General features: G+C 45.7%; 1 protein-coding gene across 12 annotated transcripts in view; it reads left to right on the top strand.

The window, feature by feature from the left end:
• Positions 1–19650, top strand: part of SUSD1 (sushi domain containing 1) — a 102264-nt gene that overhangs the window by 50111 nt on the left and 32503 nt on the right. For all 12 annotated transcript variants that reach the window (XR_006290865.1, XR_006290864.1, XR_006290863.1 and 9 more), the window contains 3 exons: positions 1155–1344; positions 9582–9676; positions 16518–16704. Coding sequence is in view for 8 of the 12 variants with exons in the window: in XM_043546535.1 (XP_043402470.1) it covers positions 1155–1344; positions 9582–9676; positions 16518–16704 (472 nt within the window). In the remaining 4 variants the exon portion in view is untranslated. The remainder of the gene's footprint in view (positions 1–1154; positions 1345–9581; positions 9677–16517; positions 16705–19650) is intronic.

Genomic DNA, 19650 nt, shown 5'->3' with positions numbered 1-19650 from the left:
TAAGAATAAAATGTGAAATATAAAGGCATAGAAATGAATTGCCCAACCTGGATAATTTAAACTAATAATTCGATGCTGATAATTCCCACATTCAGGCAATGGTGATATCCCAGTGAAAAGCCCAGGGAAAAAGTTGACTTTTACAGCATGTTCAGGTGGTTAAAAATTCCCAGCTCTAGCAGACCAGACAGGGAATAAATCCCAAAGTTGGGGACCATTCCTGGAAAATGACCTGCCACTATCCTCCTCTCTTATACACCACAAGAACCCATTAGCTTGAGTGCATTTGTTGCTCACAACTGAGGTGGGGAAGAGGCAGTGTACAAAGTAGTCTTGCCTGAAATCAGGGTTTTACAGGTCCAAACCAATTCCTTGAACCTGTACTGAACAGGTAATAGGCAGTGAGTGCAAACTAAAGACCACTGGGATAATGTGCTTCCTGCACGTAACTGAGCAGTTCCATTTTGCACTAAATTCAGCTTCCAAACAGCTTCATTTAGAGCACTTCTTAGTAGTTTAGTCTGGAGGTGACAAAGGCATAGTTAAGTGTAACACGGTCTGCAGTCTTGTCTATGTTGAGTCTCCATCAGATCACCCTCATCCACGCCCTAATCTCAAACAAACCGTGGCCATTCATTTCACTGCACCAGCCAGGTCAGATGAGATGGAAGCTTCCAGTTCACTGTTGTTCACCAACTGTTGATGCTTCTGTGGACCGCAGAGAAAAATATGCAAAAGTACAGGAAAATTAACAGCAGATATAGTAGCATTAGCATTGGTGGAGAGTGGCTTATTCTGATTTGTATTGTGGTAGTGCCTAGGACAAGTGCTAATTATTTTAATAATCGTTTCAGTAGGTGGGAACAAATTAAGGCTCTGAGTCAACCATCTCTGCTCAGCAAAGCTCTTCAGCACATACTTCTGTCCCATTAAAGCAGAGATAAGTAGGCTGCCGTGACTTTAGTGCATCCGATGAAGTGAGCTGTAGCCCACGAAAGCTCATGCTCAAATAAACTGGTTAGTCTCTAAGGTGCCACAAGTACTCCTTTTCTTTTTACGAATACAGACTAACACGGCTGTTACTCTGAATTCTAAATTTTGGAATTCCACTGCTAATTTAATCATCTCATTTTTTAAAAAAAATCCCACAACAGTTTCGTATATTGGGACGAAGATGGTACCAGAAGGAATTCTCTCGTGAAATGATATTTAACTTCACAACAGGTGAAGAGACTCCAGAGGTGTGTTTAGAGCTGAACTCCGGTGCTAACTACATGGTGAACATTACTACAGCATCCTCTAAGGGGACCTCAGCCCTAATTACTATAGCAATTAAGACAGAAGGTAGGTATGATGCTTTGGAACCTTTATAACTCATAGAAGTCAGTCAGTGTGCGAGTCTCATTTCATTTTTTGGAGCCTAGGTGGATCAGAAAACATTTTCTCTTGCTTTCTCATACGTTGTACCTCTCAACCTCTTGAGGCCCAAATGTGAGGTGCAAATTTTGGACAAAGACTAAAATTAAAATGAAATGTGAATGGTCCAGGAAGCTTAAAATTAAATGAGATTAAATCCATGAACAAAAATCACACTCTTTACAACCTTGTGCTTCTGATGTAAATAATTACTATTGAACATACATGGCACTTATAAAACACTGTGTAATCAGGGGCATCAAAACACTTGGAAAATAACGAAGAGATCTCCTTACTCCTTGCTCTGTGTTTTAATCACAGGATCGTTCCTTTTCACCAAGAGACTGAAACAGGAAAGTTTAGCCTGTTGCATTAACACACCTAACTCTTGGAGAAATATTTGTGTGGTGGGGGGAGGGACAGTGCAAACTCAGAAGGCTTTAGTATTTGTAAGCTTCCAAGACTTTCTGCAGATGTGGGGCTTGGCTATATGCTGCAATAACCCGCACCAGAGGAGAGTAAATTCTAGCACACGCAATGTGCTGCACACTAACTGGCCCATGTGGACCCTGCTGGTGTGCACTAAGAGTTCCCTGCAGACTAGATCAGTGCACACTCGGGAACTCTTTAGTGTGCACAAACACACAGGCCAGTTAGTGCAGAACATGCTAGTGCATACGAGAATTTATACCTCTCTGGTGTGGTCTAATGCACAACATAGACAAGCCCATAAAGAAACATACCTTGTGCCCCCACTTGATCTTTAGAAAAGAGAAAATAAGGTGGAAAGGTTGAAACCTGCCAACTGGCCATGCCTACACAGCAAAAGGCCATGCAATAAAAACCCCATGGCTGGCCTGGGTCAGCTGACTTAGGGTTGTGAGGATGGAGGGTCCCAAAGCTTAGGGTCCATCCCAAGCCCAAATATTCACAAAGCAATTTTTAGACCCACCGCCTGAGCTCATGAGCCTGGGCCAGCTGCGGCCATGCCACGGGTCTTTTATCCCTGTGTAGATGTACCAAAATTTTCTGGCCATGACCTTGTAGCTCAGAGCTTGGAACTTGTTTGCCATGTCTGCCTCCATCATATGACTATACCAATCAGAGTGCAAAAAAAGAAGTCAGGGTAAAATGTTGAACATTTTTTGTTATTCTAAGCTGAATTTCACATCTTACTCTCTCCCCATCAGCAGTCCTTTTGAAGCTGCTCTGGAGAGAGCTGAAGCCTTTTAAAAAATAGCTGTTTCAACATCATGTTTTGTCTTGCTGCTGGAGACCGATGTCCGTGAGGACAGACTTGAGTGTTAGTGTTTAAATTGATGAAAAGGGCCTTAATTTCATTAATGAAATGAAATAAAATAATCCCCAAAGGAAAGGTGTACAAGGCATCTGTCTTGAAAGGGAAGTGGGGGAATCATGGAATCTAGAAATGTAGGGCTGGAAGAGACCATGAGGTGATCAAATCCAGCCCACTGCACTGAGGCAGGACCAAGTATACCTAGACTGTCCCCTAACAGGTGTTTGTCCAACTTGTTCCTAAAAACCTCCAATGATGGGGATTCCACAGCCTCCCTCGGTAACCTATCCAGTGCTTAACTACCCTTATAGTTAGGTTAGACATTAGGAAAAACTTTTTAAGTCTTCCTTGCTGAAGAATAAGCCCATTACTTCTTGCCCTACATTCAGTGGTCATGGAGAACAATTGATCACAGTTCTTTTTATAACAGCCCTTAACATATTGGAAGACTGTTATCAGGCCCCCACACCCAGTCTTGTTTTTGGAGAGATACTTTAATGCAGTTACTGGCCTCCCCTGAATTTCTGTGTTCACAATAATGAATATTCCAGTCACATATAGGATCTCCTGATCAGGCCTTCACTCCCAACAGGCTGCTAAGCAAAGCTGTAGCCCTATCTCACCCTGAGGGAATGGGGATTCCCATAGGCTGACCCCTATCAGCATGGGGACGGTGGATTGGTGCCAGGTCTATGAGATGGGGTCACACCCACAAGTTCCCAGCCTTGCTTCTCCAACTGATTAAAAACCTTTTTAGCGGCATGGGAAGGAAGTACTTCATCCTGCAGTCAGGATCAACCACCACAGATACCACTAACTTTGTGCTTAACTGGTACTCCTACCCAGTAGATCCCAGCCCAGTCAATAGGTCCAAGAGGTACAAACCTTTGGGATGCAACAAGCCAAGAAACCCATGTGTGATGGCCCTGAACTTTATCCTCACTGTTGGCCAGATGAGCCTGATGGCAGGAATAAATGCCTGAATTCAGACCAGTTGCCTTTCACCAGATCAGTCCAGCTGCAGTGTCTGATCAGATTGCAATCTTCACAATGTTTATATCAAAATGTACCATAATGACTGTGAAGCCTGTGAGCAAGGAACATGAGATGATCATCTTTCATGCCTAGATCAGCTGAGCCATGTCTTGTTCCATGGTAGTTGGAATTGAAAACCATGGGTTTTTCCAACTGCATATTTGTATGCACAATGTTATGGTGCCGGAACCATATAGCCAGATATAAGGGTGCAGATGACACTGAAATACCTGTGAACCATATTGTTGGGGAAGAACAAGAGAGATGAAGGCAAACACAAGAGCATTTAAAGCAAAACTCAGTAAGGAGGGGACACAAGCTTGCATTGGGCATTGGAGCACAGATTTCCTTTCAAGCTTAACATGGATCTGAAAGTAAGCAAGCTGCCATCTTCTCAAGGCCTGAAGCTTGCTATCCAGGAGTCTAGTAAGAGTAGAAGACTTAGCTCGCCAATATGGAAATATTTAATCCTGAAGTGCACAGTAAAGCCAGGTGCTGGTATTGAGTTACTCGAGTTGTGTCCACATGGAGAGGCAAGAGACCCTTCACTTGAGGGGAACTGTGGGTGGTAATATTTGAAAGTAGTAATTGGACAGAATGTATTACTAGACACCTTATGCCAGGGGATCCCAGAATGCACTGACGTGTTTTTGAAAAACAGAGGTGCAAATGGAAACCATTAGGCAGGGGCTGAGGTCTTTCAAGGGCAACAAGCAAGTGGGGAGTTGGCCCAGCAGACAGTTATCTAACTCTGCAGGATGCAAAGGAATCCATGCAGCCAAGAAGGTCCTTGGTGGCAGAGTTTATTACCCTGTTACCTTGTAAAAGGCAGCCATGATACTGGCTAGTGCGTGAAAAGCAGAGGGTGATGTTCATTCCTGAGTGCTGGGTGTACATACCCTTAATTGGCTTTTTGACCATGAAACCTTTATCATGCTGTAGGGGGAGCTGTTCCATGGTTGATGGTATGGATGATAGTCTAGTCCTCTAAAAGACCGTCCTTTTAGTCTCCTGGGTATTTCCTCCCCTCCAATCTCAAGGGGAAAAACAATTAAATGGACACTGGAATGGGAAAAATATTCCAGAAAAATAATACATTGAATGAAACCCTGTGCAATCCAGAGCACAAGCCATCCCTTGAGTGTTCCAGACACTGATGAAATATGTGCTGAAATCTAGGCCTCCAGAAGCGTCCATGTACAACTGGACATCTGGGAAGAGTTAGCCCTGAAATGCCAAGGTGAAAGTCCTGTTGTACAGATACAAAAATGAGTTCCCAAAAGTCAAGGCTTCCCCAGTATAAATGTGGTGGTGTGGGCGCATGAACTCAGCTATGGGGACGCATCCCCCAGCAGAAAGCCTAATCATAAGCCATTACCCTGCCCACAAATCTGAAAGTTTCAAAGGCTACATGTGAAACTTGAGTATGGCCATATCCTAATACCATACAGGCTCAAAGGAGAAGCCAAGCATCTCAAATCCCTTGGGATACAGTGGGGGCAGGCAGAAAACTGCTTTGCTGTCACTTTTAGGTGAGCAGCAGAACCATCTCATAACATTCAGGATCCGTTATATAAGAGTTTTATAGCGCCTTCCATCTGAGGAGCTCAAAGTGCTTTGCAGACATTAACCAACTAATACAATGCCTGCAAGGTGAGCAGCATTATTTTCAATTTCAGAGGGGGAAACTGAGGCACTGAGCAAATAAATGACTCAAGACAATGGCAAAGCTGGGAATAGAGAATCCATGTCTACTCAATCCTTTGTCCTTTCTCTCCTGATTATCTGTTTGAGTCTGAGAGGTACTGTATAACCTGACCTTCCCCCTGGGGCTTTTAGGGTGATGGTTTCTAGTAGGGAGGTTGGTTTGGAAAAGGAGAGAACTGACAAAATGAACAGTGACTAATTCCTACTGGATTTTAGCTTTTTAGCACCATGGTTTTGAGGTATGTGGCCTGCAAGTAACTCCTACAACTTTTGTAAGACCTAAAATCACCTAGAAAGCCCACATATGTATACTTGTCTTCTGGTTGTGTTAAATCCGTTAGCATTTCCAAGAGAACTAGAAGAGTTAATTATTTGGAATAATTAGTCAGAATAGGACCCCTTCCCCTTGAAATTATCAGATACAACAGGGGTGGCCAACCTGAGCCTGAGAAGGAGCCAGAATTTACCAATGTACATTGCCAAAGAGCCACAGTAATACGTCAGCAGCCCCGCACCGCCTCCCAGCCACCTGCAGCCCCGCCAATCAGCGCCTCCCCCACCCTCCCCGCACCTCCCAATCAGCTGTTTCGTGGCGTGCAGGAGGCTCTGGAGGGGGAAAGGGGGAGGGTACTGCAGGCTCAGGTACCTCAGAGGGCTGGGGCGGGAAGGGGTGGAGTGGAGGCAAGGCCCATGGCAGAGCCAGGGGTTGAGCAGTGAGCACCCCCCGGCACACTGGAAAGTGGGCGCCCGTAGCTCCAGGCCCGGAGTCGGTGCCTATACAAGGAGCCGCATATAAACTTCTGAAGAGCCGCATGTGGCTCCGGAGCCACAGGTTGGCCACCCCTGAGATATAGCAGCCCACGAGTAATGCTGAACTCGGAAAAGACTCCCTTTTTTCCTGAGAGCACGTTCTCTTGTGCTCTCACCTGCCCTTGGTGGACTCGGGAGTGTACTGACAGCTGTGGCAAGTGCCAGTGCCTTTCTGAAAGACTCGGCAAACCTGCTTCCCCTCAGGTAGGGCTCTGATTTAGGCAGGACTGGTATAGGGATTTAATTAATATAATTTCAGTTTGTGGCTGAGAGCTCGTTGGTTTCCATGCCCTGCGCTGATTATCTGCCTGCTTGTGGAAGTGCTCTTTGCTGCTCAGCCATATGCAGTCCTGTAGTGAGATGAGCATTGCTGATAATATCCTTATATTTAATGAGGGATGAGCTGTTCTCTGGCAGCCGTTCATCAGTCATGGGGTGGAGGGGGAGTGGTGTTCTAAAGCCAGATAACCAATTTGTGATGCTTTGGCCTCATTAAACATTTAGCTTGCCTGCTGCTCTATTTCTAGGGAGGTTACACTCAGCCATCTTTAGCAGCCGGGTGGAGGGAAGAGCCTCATGTGTTTTCCCTCCTGCACATTTTCTCAGGTCTGGGACAGGTGGTTATGCAATGGCTTCTCTCTATCAGCAATTGGGGACACTGTGGAATTAGATTGTTCTTTGTCCCATTCAGCTAACCTGTGTGCTGAAAGATGTAACAGAAGCTTCTGAGGGTGTAGCAAGAATGGCCAAAAATACCTTGTGTGGTACTTGATTTTAAATTTGTGTACACCCACACATTGTTGCCATATTTTTAAGCTGCCTGGCATAAGTAATCAAAAGGGAGGTACAGTAGGACCTCAGAGTTATGAACGCCAGAGTTATGAACTGACCAGTCAACCACACATCTCATTTGGAATCGTAGGTTTGCAATCAGGCAGCAGCAGAAGGGGGAAAAAAAGCAAATACAGTACAGTACTGTGTTAAGCGTAGACTACCAAAAATATAAGGGGAACGTTTTAAATTTTTTTTGACAAGGTAAGGAAACTGGTTCTGTGCTTGTTTCATTTATATTAAATTAAATATTAAAAGCAGCTATTTTCTTCTGCATAGTGTGACAAAGTTCCTCCTCTACCTTGGTGGGTCTCGCACTTATCGGCGGATTTGCTCGCCTTGGAGATTCACGGCAGCCCTCAGCTTGGCCGTTTTTCTGAATTCACAGTCCAGGTTGACTCCTCCTGTGTCTGATCAGGAGTTGGGAGGTTTGGGGGGAACCCGGGCCCGCCCTCTACTCCGGGATCCAGCCCAGGGCCCTGTGGAATGCAGCTGTCTAGAGTGCCTCCTGGAACAGCTGTGCGACAGCTACAACTCCCTGGGCTACTTCCCCATGGCCTCCTCCCAACACCTTCTTTATCCTCACCATAGGACCTTCCTCCTGGTGTCTGATAATGCTTGTACACCTCAGTCCTCCAACAGTCTGCCTTCTCACTCTCAGCTCCTAGTGCCTCTTGCTCCCAGCTCCTCACACGCACACCACAAACTGAAGTGAGCTCCTTTTTAAACCCCGGTGCCCTGATTAGCCTGCCTTAATTGATTCTAGCAGCTTCTTGATTGGCTGCAGGTGTTCTAATCAGCCTGTCTGTCTTAATTGTTTCCAGAAGGTTCCTGATTGTTCTGGAACCTTCCCTGGTACCTTACCCAGGGAACAGGGACCTACTTAACCTGGGGCTAATATATCAGCCTTCTATCACTCTCCTGTAGCCATCCGGCCCGACCCTGTCACAATAGTAAAATTTCAAAGCTGTATTAAGTCAATGTTCAGTTGTAAACTTTTGAAAGAACCCCCATAACGTTTTGTTCAGAGTTACAAACCACCTCCATTCCCGAGGTGTTCGTAACTCTGAGGTTCTACTGCGACTGGCGTTGTTCCCTTCACGCACATCTTTATGCTTAAGAATTGCAACGGTGCACCATTTTTTTTCATTGTGGATGTGCTGCAATGGCTAAGCATAACTGTAAACACTAAGGATACTGTATCGGAATTTCTTTGCCCTTGTTTGTCCAAATGGTACCCTCAGAAATCTAAGTGTTTTTGAGTGTGACTGTGAAGTAATGAATATTTTAAAATACCTTCCTGATAAGCTGATACTCCATGTGCTAAGTGTTTTTGAGATACTGTTTTTGAGGAATGTAACCTATATGAATAGAACTGTTCTTTCAGTGGAAAGGTAGGTCTTAGTTCCTAAACAAAACTTGTGTATGTTGTTTTTGGCTCATCAAAGCCTGAAACATTTGATGTTTAATATTTTGTTTATTCACGGAAAGGAAGAGGCCTTTTTGGAATATAAGTAGTTTGAGGAATCTCTGCCCCCAACTCCACATTTTATGAAAAACGGGGATAAAGCCAGATTTTCAAGACTGCTCATCACCCATCAGCTCTCACTTAGGCACTTGCACAAGTGGCCAGGTTTTTAAGATGTGGGAATACTGGGCATAGCTGGGTACTGAGCACTTTTGAAAATATGACCCCACTTGTGGGTGATGAGCAGTCTTGAAAATCTGGCTCATAATGTTTGTCATCTGCATTAGCGGTGCAAAGAGTTGAGATGAGCTGAAAGCAAAATACCCATTGCACTCCAGTACCTACTGCATTGCTCCTCTGGGAAGGTATCTCCAGCAACCAATGCACTGGTACCACAGCAACAGCCAATGGGCACTTTCAGCTCTGCAGTAACACACACAGAATTTACCACTCTCAATAGCGATTCCTTTTGGAAGTGCCACAAAAGCCCGGGTGTAATTTGACAAGAAGCCAGGTGCCCATCCTTCCCTCCTACTGGTTTGATGAGAACTGCTCCTATTGTCTGTGTCTTTTTGGCCCGTACGTAGCAGGGAGCAGGTTTTAAAACAGAAATGTTTGACGAGTGGAAAACGCTGTTTCCGCAAAGCTGTTGCTTACCGCTATTATTTTGATTGTAAAAGGAGAGAGCCAAGTCGCCCTTCTAAAACCACATCCTCTCCTGGACCTTAGGCATCTGAAGTTTACCTTAATCTGTGGGGAGGCTTTAAAATTCCCTTTAATACTATGTTTGGTTTTTTAAAACCGTAATTTCATTTAAAAATTTTATACTTGATTTACAATATTTGGGCACTCAAAAAGGAATGAGGTTCCACTCCCTCCTAATAACACTGGATCCTCTAAAGTAAAAACAGACTCAGACCTTATCATTTAAAGCCAGTCATGATCAATAATGTTACAGGAAGATTTTTTAAAATGTTTTTAGTTATGAGGCTTCCCCCTGTCTCACTCTCTCTGCAGTAAAGGAAGCCTTCAGTAATATGAGGATACTTAACGACACCTGCTTGACATGGAGGCGAAGCATAAGGAGCGCTGATAGGAGAGAAATCTATTCAGTAAGTGATACATATTTTGAATGTTTTATTTAAAAACAAAATTAAAACCCATCAAATATTGGCAAACCAGAGTCTTCATGCATTGTTGCTTTTCGGGTCTCCACTCTTCTTGCATGGCATTGAGTCACAGTAACAGGGGAACCTAGCATGCAGCATCATAAGAAAATTAAAAGGGCCAGTGGATCATTGTTTGAAAAAGAATACACACAACCATGCTTTTTGTTGTTTCTTGCTCACCTCTGCTTCGTGCTTGTTGTTTGTTTCTTCCTTTCTACTGCTCTGTTCCTCACCAACCTTCAGCAATTCCTCATTCTTTACACAAACTCAAACAGGCCAATATTCCTTGCCACGTAGTCTCGATGATCCCCTCACCCCGCTGTGGAGCCTCCACTGAAGCTGTCTGTGGTGGGCCCGGGACTGGCTGCTCTTATCTAAAGTTTCCCGCAGTTAGAGATTATCCAGAGTTTATTGCATCCCTCTAGCTGAGGGACGGCCTGTGAGATTTAAACAGAGCATGCAGTCTGTTTTTTTCTTACTCAAATAACTGAGAATTGATAGGTGTGAAATTGTTTGTTTGGAGTTATTAACATTACGACTATTTGAGACCAGAGCAGTGGAAAATACGCATGACTACAAGCATACATACAAGCCCAGCTGTCTATAACTTGGTTCTGTGAGGGACTGGGCATTCTCATTTCATGTGGATGTAGCATACTTGGACTTTCAGAGAGCCTTTGGCAAGGTCCCTCACCAATGGCTCTTAAGCAAACTAAGCACGCAAAGGAAAAGGGGAAGATCCTGTCATGGATCAGTAACTGGTTAAAAGACAGGAAACAAAGGGTAGGAATAAATGGCCAATTTTCAGGGGAGAGAGAGGTAAATAGTGGTGTCCCCCCAGGGGTCTGTACTGGGACCAGTGCTGTTCAACATATTCATAAATGATCTGGAAAAAGAGAGAAGTGGCAAAATTTGCAGACGATACAAAATTACTCAATGTAGTTCAGTCCAAAGCAGACTGTGAAGAATTACAAAGGGATCTCACAAAACTGGGTGACTGGGCAACAAAATTGCAGATGAAATTCAATGTTGATAAATGCAAAGTTGTTCCAATTAGAAAACATAATCCCAACTACGCATCCAAAAAAAGAGGGTTCAAATTGGCTATTACCACTCAGGAAAGAGATCTTGCAATCGTGCATAGTTCTTTGAAAAAATCCTCTCAATGTGCACCAGCAGTCAAAAAAGCTAACCATTTTAGGAACCATTAGGAAAGGGATAGATAATAAAACAGAAAATGTCATAATGCTTCTATTTAAATCCAAGTACGCCCATACCTTGAATACTGCATGCAGTTCTGATCACCCCATCTAAAAAAGGATATATTAGAACTGGAAAAAGTACAGAGAAGGGCAACAAAAATGATTAAAAAAGAAAAGGAGTACTTGTGGCACCTTAGAGACTAACCAATTTATTTGAGCATAAGCTTTCGTGAGCTACAGCTCACTTCATCGGATGCATAAAGTGGAAAGTACAGTGAGCAGATTTTATATATAAACACATTCCACTTTATGCATCCGATGAAGTGAGCTGTAGGGGTCGTCCAATGAAACTAACAGGCAACAGGTTTAAAACAAACAAAAGGAAATACTTCTTCTCGCAATGCACAGTCACCCTGTGGAACTTGTTGCCAGGGGATGTTGTGAAGGCACAGAGTTCAAAAGAAAATTAGATTAGTTCTTCAAGGGTAGGTCAATCAATGGCTATTAGCCAAAGTGGTCTGCGGTGCAACCACATGATCTGAGTGTCCCTAGCCTCTGACTATCAGAAGCTGGGAGGGGATGATGGGATGGATCACGCAATGATTGCCCTGTTTTCATAGAATCATAGAATATCAGGGTTGGAAGGGACCTCAGGAGGTCATCTAGTCGAACCCTCTGCTCAAAGCAGGACCAATCCCCAACTAAATCATCCCAGCCAAGGCTTTGTCAAGCCTGACCTTAAAAACTTCCAAGGAAGGAGATTCTACCACCTCCCTAGGTAACGCATTCCAGTGTTTCACCACCCTCCTTGTGAAAAAGTTTTTCCTAATATCCAACCTAAACCTCCCCCACTGCAACTTGAGACCATTACTCCTTGTCCTGTCCTCTTCTACCACTGAGAATAGTCTAGAACCATCCTCTCTGGAACCACCTCTCAGGTAGTTGAAAGCAGCTATCAAATCCCCCCTCATTCTTCTCTTCCGCAGACTAAACAATCCCAGTTCCCTCAGCCTCTCCTCATAAGTCATGTGTTCCAGACCCCTAATCATCGCTGGACTCTCTCCAATTTATCCACGTCCTTCTTGTAGTGTGGGGCCCAAAACTGGACACAGTACTCCAGATGAGGCCTCACCAATGTCGAATAGAGGGGAACGATCACGTCCCTCGATCTGCTCGCTATGCCCCTACTTATACATCCCAAAATGCCATTGGCCTTCTTGGCAACAAGGGCACACTGTTGACTCATATCCAGCTTCTCGTCCACTGTAACCCCTAGGTCCTTTTCCGCAGAACTGCTGCCTAGCCATTCGGTCCCTAGTCTGTAGCTGTGCATTGGGTTCTTCCGTCCTAAGTGCAGGACCCTGCACTTATCCTTATTGAACCGCATCAGATTTCTTTTGGCCCAATCATCCAATTTGTCTAGGTCCCTCTGTATCCTATCCCTGCCCTCCAGCCTATCTACCACTCCTCCCAGTTTAGTATCATCTGCAAATTTGCTGAGAGTGCAATCCACACCATCCTCCAGATCATTTATGAAGATATTGAACAAAACCGGCCCCAGGACCGACCCCTGGGGCACTCCACTTGACACCGGCTGCCAACTAGACATGGAGCCATTGATCACTACCCGTTGAGCCCGACAATCTAGCCAACTTTCTACCCACCTTATAGTGCATTCATCCAGCCCATACTTCTTTAACTTGCTGACAAGAATACTGTGGGAGACCATGTCAAAAGCTTTGCTAAAGTCAAGAAACAATACATCCACTGCTTTCCCTTCATCCACAGAATCAGTAATCTCATCATAGAAGGCTATTAGATTAGTCAGGCATGACCTACCCTTGGTGAATCCATGCTGACTGTTCCTGATCACTTTCCTCTCGTGTAAGTGCTTCAGGATTGATTCTGTGAGGACCTGCTCCATGATTTTTCCGGGGACTGAGGTGAGGCTGACTGGCCTGTAGTTCCCAGGATCCTCCTCCTTCCCTTTTTTAAAGATTGGCACTACATTAGCCTTTTTCCAGTCATCTGGGACTTCCCCCGTTCGCCACGAGTTTTCAAAGATAATGGCCAATGGCTCTGCAATCACATCCGCCAATTCCTTTAGCACTCTCGGATGCAACTCGTCCGGCCCCATAGACTTGTGCACGTCCGGCTTTTCTAAATAGTCCCTAACCACCTCTTTCTCCACAGAGGGCTGGCCATCTACCCCCCATGTTGTGATGCCCAGCGCAGCAGTCTGGGAGCTGTCCTTGTTAGTGAAGACAGAGGCAAAAAAAGCATTGAGCACATTAGCTTTTTCCACATCCTCTGTCACTAGGTTGCCTCCCTCATTCAGTAAAGGGCCCACACTTTCCTTGGCTTTCTTCTTGTTGCCAACATACCTGAAGAAACCCTTCTTGTTACTCTTGACATCTCTTGCTAGCTGCAGCTCCAGGTGCGATTTGGCCCTCCTGATTTCATTCCTACATGCTCGAGCAATATTTTTATGCTCTTCCCTGGTCATATGTCCAACCTTCCACTTCTTGTAAGCTTCTTTTTTATGTTTAAGATCCGCTAGGATTTCACCGTTAAGCCAAGCTGGTCGCCTGCCATATTTACTATTCTTTCGACTCATCGGGATGGTTTGTCCCTGTAACCTCAACAGGGATTCCTTGAAATACAGCCAGCTCTGCTGGACTCCTTTCCCCTTCATGTTAGTCCCCCAGGGGATCCTACCCATCCGCTCCCTGAGGGAGTTGAAGTCTGCTTTCCTGAAGTCCAGGGTCCGTATCCTGCTGCTTACCTTTCTTCCCTGCGTCAGGATCCTGAACTCAACCAACTCATGGTCACTGCCTCCCAGATTCCCGTCCACTTTTGCTTCCCCCACTAATTCTTCCCTGTTTGTGAGCAGCAGGTCAAAAAAAGCTCCCCCCCTTGTTGGCTCGTCTAGCACTTGCACCAGGAAATTGTCCCCTATGCTTTCCAAAAACTTCCTGGATTGTCTATGCACCGCTGTATTGCTCTCCCAGCAAATATCAGGAAAATTAAAGTCACCCATGAGAACCAGGGCGTGCGATCTAGTAGCTTCTGCGCGTTGCCGGAAGAAAGCCTCATCCACCTCATCCCCCTGGTCCGGTGGTCTATAGCAGACTCCCACCACTACATCACCCTTGTTGCTCACACTTCTAAACTTAATCCAGAGACACTCAGGTTTTTCTGCAGTTTCGTACCGGAGCTCTGAGCAGTCATACTGCTCCCTTACATACAGTGCTACTCCCCCACCTTTTCTGCCCTGCCTGTCCTTCCTGAACAGTTTATAACCATCCATGACAGTACTCCAGTCATGTGAGTTATCCCACCAAGTCTCTGTTATTCCAATCACGTCATAATTCCTTGACATCACCAGGACCTCCAGTTCTCCCTGCTTGTTTCCAAGGCTTTGTGCATTTGTATACAAGCACTTGAGATAACCTGCTGATCGCCCCTCCTTCTCAGTATGAGGCAGGAGCCCGCCCCTCACAGATGTTCCTGCCTGTGTTTCCTCCCGGTATCCCGCTTTCCCACTTACCTCAGGGCTTTGGTCTCCTTCCCCCGGTGAACCTAGTTTAAAGCCCTCCTCACTAGGTTAGCCAGCCTGCTCGCAAAGATGCTCTTCCCTCTCTTCGTAAGATGGAGCCCATCTCTGCCCAGCACTCCTCCTTCATGGAACGCCATCCCATGGTCAAAGAATCCAAAGCCTTCTCTCCGACACCACCTGCGTAGCCATTCGTTGACTTCCACGATCCGACGGTCCCTGCCCCGTCCTTTTCCTTCCACGGGGAGGATGGACGAGAACACCACTTGCGCCTCAAACTCCTTTATCCTTCTTCCCAGAGCCACGTAGTCCGCAGTGATCCGCTCAAGGTCATTCTTGGCAGTATCATTGGTGCCCACGTGGAGAAGCAGGAAGGGGTAGCGATCCAAGGACTTGATGAGTCTCGGCAGTCTCTCCGTCACATCACGAATCTTAGCCTCTGGCAAGCAGCAGACTTCTCGGTTTTCCCAGTCAGGGCGGCACATAGATGACTCAGTCCCCCGGAGGAGAGAGTCCCCGACCACCACCACCCGCCTCCTTCTCTTGGGAGTAGTGGTCGTGGAACCCCCCCATCTCAGGACAGTGCATCTCATGCCTTCCAACCAGCGGAGTCTCCTTCTGCTCCCTTCCCTCAGACGTATCATCTGGTCCACTCTCCGCATTAGTACCTGTGGAGAGAACATGAAAGCGGTTAGTTACCTGTGTCTGCGTTGCTGAAACCCGGACATCCCTCCTTCTTCTTCTGGAGGTCACATGTTGCCAAGCCTCTTCACTGGCCTCTTGGCTCCGCTGTGCAACCTGCTCTAAATCTTTAGAGCTTTGTGCCTGTAGAAGCATATCCTGACTTTTGTCCAGGAAATCCTCCGTTTCTCGTATGCAACGCAGGGTTGTTATCTGTTGCTCCAGACCTTCAATCTTCTCTTCCAATATGGAGACCAGCTTGCACTTTGTACAGACAAAGTCGCTTCTGTCCTGTGGAAGAAAGACAAACATGGCACATCCAGTGCAGGTCACAACAGCTGAACCCCCCCTTCCATATCACCTTCCTACTATGAGCTTCCTCAGAGAAGTTGGCAAGATGTAAGCCTCACTGGGCTCACTCCAGGCGAACTCCCAGGCAAACTCCTGCTGTATGCTGCTCAGCTGGTTCGCCGCCGCTCAGCTGGTTCGCGAAGCTCTGGCTATTTTTAAACCGCCAGGCTTCCCTGAAACAAACAAGCAGACAGCCCCAAGGCCCGCCCCCTGCAGGCTACCAGCCAATCAGGCACTGGCTCAGGCTCTCACACTGCCCTCCCAGCAAACACACACACACTCAGATACTTACTCAGCAAACAAGCACTTGGATACTCACCAATCCCAGGCAAACTCCTGCTGTGTGCTGCTCTGCTGTCCCCCGCTGCTCAGCTGGTTTGCGAAGCTCTGGCTATTTTTAAACCGCCATTCCGTTCATTCCCTCTGAAGCACCTGGCAGTGGCCACTGTCAGAAGACAGGGTAGTGGGCTAGATGGACCATTGGTCTGACCCAGTACGGCTGTTCTTATGTTGACTTAAGTAGGATTTGATAGTAATGAACACCTTTCAGGATCAAGTGATAACTGCACAGCATGCACGTGGGTTCGCTTTTGTAAATGTTCTGTTTCTGCAATGAAGATACATGAGTAGGCTGCTGGTTTCTGTTAGCTGGCAAACAACCGGTTTGGGGCTGGGCTTCCTTTACCCCCCCCAAAAAAAAGAGGACGAGGGGGGAGAGAAACGAAGTGCAAGAACTAGCTTTGTTATAGCGTTGTTAAAGTTTAGCCACAAGCATGATGTATCTTCATAAAACCTGGAAATGTTTTGATTATAGTAACGCTCAACAAATTTAATACAGTATGTTTGTATGCACATGTAGATTTTCAACAAGGATATGGTCAATTACTGCTTCATAAAGTTTATGATAAATGGTTTAGTTAGAGTATCCCACAAATTGAACCCATGCGAAGCGTCAAAGCCTTCCATTTTCAGCACTGTGATTGTTTCATTACAGTTTCACATACAAGGTCGACGTTGGTATCAGAAGGAATTCTTTCACGAAAGGGCCTTTAACCTCACCACTTACGGACAGACTCCAGAGGTGTGTCTTGATTTGCACCCAGGCACCAATTACACCGTGAATATTTCCACGGCAGCTTTGGATCTTTCTGTGTTAGTTTCCATGACAACTCCAATTATTGGTACGTCCTGCTGTTTTGTTTTTTTTTTAACAAGATGACCACATGAGTGTGAGTGCTTCGCCTAAATGGCAATATTGACAACTGATTTGAACTTAGTGTCTCAGTGTAGATTGTTGAAAAACTCCTGCCTTGTGCTCAAAAACTGTAATCTAATTGTTACAGATTTCATGCTGTTTCTTGTTGAGTCAGCAAATCCCAAAGCATCGGGACAATGGCTGTCATGTGTTTTTAAATGTCACTTCAGCATCACAGGGTAACTGGAGAGGAAGGATGGGCCAGTGATTGGGACTCTAGCCTGGAACTCTGGAGACCTAGTTCAATCCCCTGCTCTGCCATAGACTTCCTGTATGACCTTGGGCAAGTCACTTAGTCTCTGTGTGCCTCACTTCCCTATCTGTACAATGGGGATAATGGCACTGCCCTGCCTCACATAGTATGTGAGGTACTCATACTATGGTAACAGGGGCCCTATGAGTACCATAGCCAGTTAGTGCTACCAATGGTGACATTAAAAGGTATTCCAGAAAAAAGGCCTGGTTGGCAGAGGAGGAGAAAGAGCATGTTATGCTTTTATTTTAATTGTCATTTGCTTCCAGAATTTTTGTTCCATAAAGAAAACTGCACTAATAAAAATCTTCAGCTTTTGAGCTCATTTTGATTCCAGTTAAACTGGTTTAAATTAGGACATTTTTGTACTGTTCCTATGCTGAAAAGCTTCTGGGTTAGATTTAAAAAAACCAACAACACGGTGAAACACTAGCTTTGGTGCTGGCAGCAGGCAGATGAGACAGATGAAACCTAGCAAGCTCTTTGAATTTTGTAACTATGTTCAGCCACTAGGTGCAGCTGTTTATCTGCTGGATGCCCAATGAAGAACTAGGGAGTTGTTTATGTGGTATTTTCCAAATCATGAATACTTCAGTACTTTATTAATAGTAAATCTTAGCTTTTAAGACGTCATAGAAGGGGGGAAAAATCTCTTCCTTGAGTGCGAAAGTTATTGTGTAAGGCACACAGTGTTCTGGATCACTTTAGCAAAGTACAGAAATTATTGGATCATTTTTGCTTGGAAATTGCCTAGCTGTCATTCAAAAGTAGTGAATTGTTGTATCTGTTCATGTGTCTTGTTAAAACAAAGCATATCCTGGAATTTGATTGATTGAGATGCTTTTGAATACCCACAGTTATAACCTGTAGGCATTCCACTTTACGTTGTCACCCTGTAAGAGTTCACAAGCTATGCAAGAGTGGAGCAGTTCATTACTTGTTCAGAAGACCTGTACAGAATACTTTTTAGCAGGTGCTGCATGAGGTGGTGTTGATGATTTGGTACCTGGCATGCTTCTCTTTGAGCTGAGTTAGTACTGAATAAATGCACCAGCATAGTCCTGGGTGAGGTATCTGTAGAGCCCTGCGTGGATACAAATGGATATCTGTGGTTGCAGATATAAATTTGTATCCGCACAGAATTTTTAACATTCTTTCCAAGTGCTGCCCATTGGAATTCTGTGTTGAGATCCCAATGCATCCGATGAAGTGAGCTGTAACTCACGAAAGCTTATGCTCAAATAAATTGATTAGTCTCTAAGGTGCCACAAGTACTCCTTTTCTTTTTGCGAATACAGACTAACACGGCTGTTACTCTGAAACTTGACCAGGTCATTCTCTTTAGTCCTGCAGTCAGTCCTATTGAACCATCTTATGGTGAGCAGGCAGGCGATACTGATTGCTAGCAGTCCTATTGCATCATCTTCTGCCGGGCAACCATGAGATGTGGATGGCATGCAGTCCTTCTGCACCGTCTGCTGCCAGCCAAAGATGTAAAAGATAGATGGAATGGATCAAAACAAGAAGAGGACCAGATTTGTTTTGTACTCATTTGCTCCCCCCCCCCCCCACCCGTCTAGGGGACTCATTCCTCTAGGTCACACTGCAGTCACTCACAGAGAAGGTGCAGCGAGGTAAATCTAGCCATGTATCAATCAGAGGCCAGACTAACCTTCTTGTTCCAATAAGAACAATAACTTAGGTGCACCATTTCTTATTGGAACCCTCCGTGAAGTCCTGCCTGAAATACTCCTTGATGTAAAGCCACCCCCTTTGTTGATTTTAGCTCCCTGAAGCCAACCCTGTAAGCCGTGTCGTCAGTTGCCCCTCCCTCCGTCAGAGCAATGGCAGACAATCGTTCCGCGCCTTTTTTCTGTGCGGACGCCATACCAAGGCAAGCATGGAGGCCGCTCAGCTCACTTTGGCAATTAGGAGCACATTAAACACCACACACATTATCCAGCAGTATATGCTGCACCAGAACCTGGCAGAGCGATACCGGGCGAGGAGGCGATGTCAGCACGGTCACGTGAGTGATCAGGGCATGGACACAGATTTCTCTGAAAGCATGGGCCCTGCCAATGCATGCATCATCGTGCTAATGGGGCAGGTTCATGCTGTGGAACGCCGATTCTGGGCTCAGGAAACAAGCACAGGCTGGTGGGACCGCATAGTGTTGCAGGTCTGGGACGATTCCCAGTGGCTGCGAAACTTTCACATGCGTAAGGGCACTTTCATGGAACTTTGTGACTTGCTTTCCCCTGCCCTGAAGCGCATGAATACCAAGATGAGAGCAGCCCTCACAGTTGAGAAGCGAGTGGCAATAGCCCTGTGGAAGCTTGCAATGCCAGACAGCTACCGGTCAGTTGGGAATCAATTTGGAGTGGGCAAATCTACTGTTTGGGCTGCTGTGATGCAAGTAGCCCACGCAATCAAAGATCTGCTGATATCAAGGGTAGTGACCCTGGGAAATGTGCAGGTCATAGTGGATGGCTTTCCTGCAATGGGATTCCCTAACTGTGGTGGGGCCATAGACGGAACCCATATCCCTATCTTGGCACCGGAGCACCAAGCCGGCGAGTACATAAACCGCAAGGGGTACTTTTCAACAGTGCTGCA

Source organism: Chelonia mydas, chromosome 5, assembly GCF_015237465.2.
Source record: "Chelonia mydas isolate rCheMyd1 chromosome 5, rCheMyd1.pri.v2, whole genome shotgun sequence".
NCBI lineage: Eukaryota > Metazoa > Chordata > Testudines > Cheloniidae > Chelonia > Chelonia mydas.
This window is presented reverse-complemented; position numbering and strand designations above follow the sequence as displayed.